The 7,159-nt window shown below is 65.4% G+C and overlaps 1 protein-coding gene across 2 annotated transcripts; it reads right to left on the bottom strand.

Annotated features, from left to right (window-relative positions):
- Positions 1 to 942: 942 nt before the first annotated feature.
- FSCN2 (fascin actin-bundling protein 2, retinal) lies at positions 943 to 6,497 on the bottom strand (the record flags this gene model as incomplete). Of its 2 annotated transcripts, none has more annotated exons than XM_080712431.1 (5): positions 5,580 to 6,497; positions 1,988 to 2,144; positions 1,580 to 1,701; positions 1,220 to 1,459; positions 943 to 1,148 (listed from the first exon to the last, which is right to left on the bottom strand). In XM_080712431.1, the coding sequence occupies exons 1-5, from the start codon at positions 6,403 to 6,405 to the stop codon at positions 943 to 945; spliced, it is 1,551 nt and encodes a 516-aa protein (XP_080568557.1). In that variant the 5' UTR covers positions 6,406 to 6,497. The 2 variants fall into 2 exon arrangements, with proteins under 2 accessions (XP_080568557.1, XP_080568558.1); XM_080712432.1 differs by having other exon boundaries at positions 1,220 to 1,387.
- Between the last annotated feature and the right edge of the window lie 662 nt (positions 6,498 to 7,159).

Genomic DNA, 7,159 nt, shown 5'->3' with positions numbered 1-7,159 from the left:
CAGGCCGCGCAGCCCACAGGAAAAGCTCATGGCTTCCTGGGAGACTCCTTGCCATCACGGGCCATTTCAGGGCTTACCTTCCCGGCCCTAGGGGCTGCCCTCCAGCCTCAGCTGGTGCTGGACACGGGCTGTGTGGCCCCCGGATGAGGCCCACGGCCGGGCTCTGCCATCATTGGTGCTGCAGAGTGACCCCAGCACCACTGCTGGGGCTTAGGCGCCATCTGTGTGAGGTCGGTGCTGTCTAGCCTTGGCCGGCAGCAAGGCACACTCGGGCCCCACAGAGCCTGGACTTGGCGAGCCCACCACCCCTCCCGGCCCCACCTCTATTCCTCCGGCGTTTCTCCAACCTGCCCGACATCTGCCATCGGGGCAACTGTGGCCCCGCTAGAGAAGCCGTGGGCAGGCCAAGACTTACTCCCAAGTGTGCTGGGCACCCCCCGAGGCTCTTCTCAGCCCTCTCCTCCCTGCCTGGCCAGGCCTGCCAGCCCTCCTCTGCAGCGCCTGCTCAGTGCCCCTGCCCTGTGCCTGGCTGGCCCTCTCCTGGGCCTCAGCTGCCTGGATCAGTCAGTGGACTCCCTGAGGCTCACTTGGGGCCCCAGCAAGGCGGAGGGTGCCAGAGTGAGCTGGGCAAAGGCCTCAGCTGGGGGAGGAGCCGTGCCTAGGCACTGGGGACCAGAGATGTGCCGGCCCTGGCCTTCTGGGATGGGAGGGCCTAGGCCTCCGCGCCCCTTCCAGCCGGCCTTACACAGAGGTGGGTGGGGAGGGGAAGGCGAGCCCCCTGCAGGGAAGGAATCCTGTGAAGGGGGGGCTGTGGTGGGCAGGGCTTTCCCAGGAGACGCGGGGTGCACGCCCTCTTCGTCCCTCTCACCCACCCGCCTGCGAGTGGTACCCAGAGCCCACAGCAGTGGTGCAGCAAACAGGGTTTAATGCGTGGCCACGGCCTCAGTATTCCCAGAGCGCCACCCCGGCCGGCGCGTCGGCATCAGCCCGCAGCAGCCCCGAGGCGCCGCCACGCAGGTACTTGCCGCTGCGGGCGCGGATGGCCAGGCGGCCTCGCTCGCGGAACTCGAAGAGGAAGTCCTCGGCGCGCTCGCCGTCGCTGCACACGCTGCCGTGGCTGCCCGTGTACCAGAACCCGCCGCCGCGGCCTGCGGGCAGAGCCAGGCTCAGCGGGCCGGCGCCCGCGCCCCGCCCGCCCCGTGCCCGGCCCGCCCCGCACCTCGTATCTGGTAGGCGCCGTCGCTGAAGCTCAGGTGGAAGACGTCGTAGACGGAGCGGTTGGTGTCCAGCTGGTTGGAGCCGCGCCGATGGCAGACGAAGCCGTCAGGGCCGCGCAGCACCAGGATGGGCCGGTTGATGAGCTTGAGGACGAACTCCTCGTCCTCGCCTGCCAGGGAGGGGCTGTGAGGCTGCGCCCCGCCCGCCCTCACCCAGGGCGCGCCCTCACCAGGCTCCTGCACTTGAGGGAGTTAGCGCCCCGGCCCGAGGTGCAGCGAGGGAAGGACAGCTGCGTCCTCCAGGCTGTAGCCCTGTCCCTGGGTGGAGGGCCCGCCCCAGGCCCAGGACGCAGGGCGCTCACCCACAAAGTCACTGATGGCCGCCAGCTGCCCATTCTTCTTCATGCACACATAGCGCCCGTTGCTGGCTTTGAGTGCCACCCGCCGGCCGCGCCACTCCATCTCAAACATGGTGTTGGCAGAGCTGGAAGGACGGGCAAGGTTCCCTCAGCATTAAGCGACAGGGTGCGGGTCCAGCGTCACCCGTCTCAACTTGCAGGCCGGGGCAAGAGCCTGCCTTCCAGACACCCACCACCACCAGGAGCCATGCCCACCCAGGGCACTGCCCCGACGGCTGCCTCCCCACGGCGAGGTGGTGGACTGGGAGCAACGGGGTCCTGGGGTGGGGGTTGGTGATTGTGGAGGGGTGGGGATGCAGAGGATCATGGGGCTGAGGGCGCAGGGTTTGGAGGCAGGGACGGGTCACTCACATCCGCGTGGCTGTGGCCTGAATGCCCCCGTGGGTGACCAGGGCCCAGTAGCCCCCAGTGCTGGAGTAGAAGGTACACTTCTTTGTCTCCTGGTCAATTTGCATCAGGAAGGTCTCGTGGTCCAGCTCTTCGTCCTGATTGGCTGAGACATTGATCCCTGGAGAGAGGAGATGAGGAAGCCCTCACGCCTCTTCTGGGGGCCAGAAGTTGGGGAGGCACACTTTGGGGCACCCCACAAAGACAAGGGGAATCTAGAACCTGCAGGCTTGGGAAGATCCATAAGGCACCCTGAGGGTGCCCTGGGATGGCAAGGGCACTGGCAGGCCCCGCATGGCTGCCGGGCAGTTCCCTGACCCCACACTGCCCACTGAAGACACCCCCGTGCCAGCAAATCTCCCACTCCGCTAAGCAGCAGCTAAGCGGCTTCCTCCTGCTCTCCTGACCAGGACTTCTATCAGCCTCTATTAATGACTCATCCCTCAGCTGCCTGGTGGGCGCAATGGGGTCTTTGTCCTTTTCCATGTCTGGTTCAGGTGGCAGCCAGGGTCTAGGGACCGGTAAGACCCTCCACACATACGAGCTTGGTCTCCCAGCTGCCCAAGGGGAGGACAAGGCTGCCCAGGGCTCTGCCTGGGGTTCCTGGGAGAGGCTCAGAGCGGGCATCTGTTTCCAGGGCTGGGAACAGCAGGACAGGCATTAGGGCCTCCCCATAAATTAAGTCTCTGCTCCCTCCTGCAAAAGATGTTTGTTTCCATGGCAACTGGCAAATCTGAGGGTGTGGCAGGTGGCTGAGCACCTGAAGGCCAGAGCTTGGATGTGTCAGGCGGGAGTGGGCTGGAGGTGGTGGTGGGCAGAGCCATGGGCCGAGGGCAGGGCCAGGCCCACCCACCCAGCCTGGGAGGCGGGCCCAGGCAGCAGCCCCCTTGGAGAGGCTGGGTGGTGGTTGTCCTTCACCAGCTCCCAAAGGCTGTGCCCGGGCCAGGGTCCCCCACACCAGGGTCACTCTCCCATGCAGAGGAGCAGACGCCATGTCCCCTGGAAGGGACGCAGCTTCTTTGCCTCTGTGCTGACACCATCGACTCCATCGTCCCAGTAATAAGTAGTGAGCAGAGCGGGCACTCCTAGGTCCCGGCACTGACCCAGGCCCTCCATGGGCTGTGCGCCAGGCACCGCGCTCCCGCTCCCTCCGCCTCCACCCCCAAGCGGAGCGCCCCACAGGCCAGGCGTAGCCCCAGGCCTACTGCAAGGAGTCAGGGACCTGAGAGGCTGCTGCTCCACTGCCCAGGGAGAGGGGACCCCCAGAGGACAGCATCAGACACAAGGTGGTCGGGGGCCTGGAAGGTAGGCCAGAAGGCCACCACCCTCGGTCACCTGCATCTCCGCTGCACGCCACCACTGCCTGCGTCCCCACCACAGGTCTCTATCGCCGGCTCTGCGAGTGCGGCCACCTCCGCAGGCCACTACCACATCTGCTCCCGCCGTCGCTGCCTCGGCCACCTCCCTTCGTCGCCTCCGTCCTGCGCCACGCCACCACACCCACCTCCCATCTCACCCCACGCCTGCGCACCTCCCCACCATCGCTCCCATCTGCAGCCCCTGTGCCGGGGCCTCCGCTGCCCCGTCTCCCCCACTCCAGCCGCTTCCTCTGTGCTGCTCACACAGGGCGTCCTGTGACCCTGCAGGAAGCTCGCCGCGCCACTTCCCTGGGTAGCTCATCTTTTTGTGTGTGTGTGTGTGTGGGTTTGGGGATGGAACCCAGGGCCATTCAACCACCGAGCTACACCCCGTGCCCTACTTTTTATTCTTTATTTTGAAACACTAAGTTGCAGAGGGCTCACTAAGTAGCTGAGGCTGTCTGCAAACTGCAATCCTCCAATCTCAGCCTCCCGAATGCTGGGATGACAAGCGTGCGCCACCGCGCCTGGCTCCCAGGTAGCTCATGTTAATTCAGGATCGCAAGCAGATGGGCCTTGTTCCAGACCTGAAAGCGGTATGGTCACACTGCAGGGCCCACGACAGGAAGAAAGACCCCGGCTGCGTGTGCCAGGACAAGGGTTCACGAGGTGCTGCACTGGGCTGGCCCAGGGCCCCGGCTGCACGTTCAGGCCCAGGCAGCAGGTGCCCGAGCGCACTCAGGCGAGGCGGGTGCCCAGGGGAGCTGGGCGTGCGCGTGTCGGGCAGGGCTGGTGGCAGCTGCCCTTTGTCCCATGGTCGCTGGCCTGCCAGGGGCCAGAGCCCCCTGCTTGCCTCTTCCCCCAGCCTCAGAGCTCTCAGGTCGGGGTGTGCCCAGCTACTCTGGGGCTCATGGAGCCAGGAGCCCACGTGGGGGACCATGCCTGCTGGCCAGGCCATGTCCTGGCCCACAGCTGCAGCAGCACAGAGCCACGCTGGGACCCTCAGTTCTTACAGGGAAGCAGAACTGCGGTGTTTACCCCACAGACTGTTGAGGGCCGTCACGTGGCACAGGTGACTGGTGACCAGGACATGGGGAGAGGCAGGCCATGCCCCCGGGACAGACAGATGGCACCACCCGCCAAAGAGCCCAGCCACCGCTGTCCCTGTGTCCACCAGCACTGGAAGCGCCCGCTGTGAGGCTTCCACTGGCTAAACACGGGGAGCCCCCGCTGTACCCCGTTCCTGGTCTCCTTGCCCTGCCTGGCCCTTCCCAACTTCCCCCAAAGTTCAGAAAGGGGTGGTTACAAGCTGGGCATGGTGGTGCATGCCTGTAATCCTAGTACTTGGAAGGCTGAGACAGGAGGACCTCAGGTTTGAGGACAGCCTCCACAAGTAGTGAGGCTCAACAACCTAGCAAGACCCAGTTTCAAAATAAGAATAAAAAAGCTGGGTGTGGTAGCGCACGCTTGTAATCCCAGCGCTTGGGAGGCTGAGACAGGAGGATCACAGAGGTTGGAAGCCAGCCTCAGCTACTTAGTAAGGCTCTCAGCAACTTAGTGAGACCCTGTCTCCAAATAAAGTATAAAAATAGGTCTGGGAGTGTAGGCCAGAGGTAGAAAAGCCTCTGGGTTTCACCCCCAGTACCACCAAAAAAAAAAAAAAAAAGAATAAAAATCAGCCAACATTTGAGAGGCTGAGACAGGAGGACCGCGGTTCGGGACCAGCCTCAGCTACTTAGGCCCTTCGCAACTCAGTGAGACCCTGTTTCAAAATAAAGAATAAAAAATAGGGCAGGGGGTGTAGCTCGGAGGTCAAATGCCTCTGGGTTCCATCCCCAGACCCGCAAAAAAAAAAGAAAAGAAAAAATAGGCCTGGGGGTATAGTTCGGAGGTCAAAAAAGTGGGGTGGTGGAAGAGGAGGAGCGGCAGGCCCTCCGTGGCCTCCTGTCACCTACTCTCCTTCATTTCCCCCATTCCGTGCCCCTCCAGCCCAGAGCCAGCAGCTGCCCGAAGGCCGGGGCTGGGCTGAGCTGTCCCCGGCTGTCCCGGAAGGGGAAGACCTTGGCCCGGCCCTCTGCACTAAAGCCCCGGGTCCTCAGTAGGCCACAGGCATGGACGGGGGACCCAGTACAGCGCAGCCATGCCACCGCCTTGCAGAAGCGGGGAGGCCCTCGGGGAAGCCCCCACCTGCACCCTACCTTGCCGCACGGAGACGTAGCGATGGTTGGCCGCCACCAGCGCCACCTGAGGGTGACTCTCCTCCAGCTCAAAGAGCTCGTCCTTGCCGGGCCGCGTGTTGCGGCCGGCCTTGAGCGTGCCGGCGGGCCCCACGGGCGCCAGGTAGCGGCCGTCGCAGTCCTTGAAGGCCAGCTTGCCCGCCTTGAACTCCAGCGTGTAGCAGGCGCGGGCCTCGGGCTCCCAGACCAGCCGGCCGTCACTGCGCAGGTAGCGGCTGTCGCAGGACTTGAGGCAGTACCGCCGGCTCTGGAAGATGAGGGTGAGCAGGGCGTCCACGCCCCACGGCATGTCGCCGTCAGCCGCCATCTCGTCTTCCTGCGGGCACAGGTGCACGTAGCGCCGTCGGCTCACACTCAGCAGGTGGGCCTGCGGGTGGATGGCCAGGTGCACGGTCCACAGCTCGGCCGGGGAGATGGCTGTGGCGAAGCAGGACAGCCGGTCCTCGGTGCCTCCGAAGAAGCGGCCATGAGGCTCGGACTGCAGCACCCAGCGCCCGTCGGGCTGCGGCAAGACCAGGAAGCGGCAGTCCCGGCCGGGCCGCTCCGCCTCACAGGCCACCCGGCCATCTTCCTCTGCTGAGAGGTAGCGGCCCAGGTAGCTGCTGCGGAACAGAACCGCCGTGCCGTGCCCTGGGTCGGGCTCCAGCACCCATATCTGCTTCCTCTTGAGGCTGGACGCCGAGGCGTTGACCTTGAAGCCAAAGCTCTCGGCTGTCAGGTAGCGGTCAGTGTCGTTGACGAGGCCAAACTGGATCTTCAGCACCTGGTGCAGCCCGTTGGTCGGCATCTTCGGGGCTGGCCAGGGCCCCCCGGGAGCCCGGGAGCTCTGTGCAAGTGCTCACCGGCCCCGCGGCCCCCCAGAGGCCCGGCTCGGCTCGGCTGGCCTTTGGCCCCCAGGCCCAGCCGGCGTCATGGACCCTGTCCCTCCAAAACCACCAGTGACCGGCAGCCTTGGCCACCCAGGCAGCTCTCAGGTGGACGGGGCAGCAGAAGGCGGGCGGGGAGGGCGGATCCGCGCTGGGTCGGCTTAGCAGCAGCGGCCACCGTACATTACCGTCTCCTGGATCGCACGGAGGCTGGAGCCTGACCCAGCAACAGCGGGCTGACTGCTCTCCTCACCCACGCAGCCCGGCCCAGGCTGGGGCCCTGCGCCCCTCGCAGTCCCCACACTGCCGGGCCTTGTGCCTTCGTGCCCACAACCTGAGGCCCCTCGGACCCAAGGTGTGTGCTCACAGCCTAGCCCAGCTCCTTCTCCAGGTAGAAAAAACTGCCCAGTGGAAAACTCACAGCACGGGCGCAACCTGATCGCAGCCTCCACCCTGGGTGGCCGCGGGGCCTCCGCGGGATCCAGTTACCGCCCCTCTGATTCCTGCAGCCCCGGCCAGCGAGGCCCCACCAGGGGTCCAAGCGGAGTCCTGGGCAGCCGCGGGCCCTGCCCCCGTCCCCGCCACGGCCTCAGTCCTGGGCCGAATCTTCCCTTTGGGTGGCCCTGAGCCTGGGGGAAGGTGGCAGGAGGGGTACTGGCACCAGTGCCAGGCCCT

Source organism: Muscardinus avellanarius (assembly GCF_963383645.1).
Source record: "Muscardinus avellanarius genome assembly, chromosome: 16".
NCBI classification, from domain to species: Eukaryota; Metazoa; Chordata; class Mammalia; order Rodentia; family Gliridae; genus Muscardinus; species Muscardinus avellanarius.
Note: the sequence above shows the minus strand (reverse complement) of the source record. Positions and strands in the feature narration are given on the sequence as shown.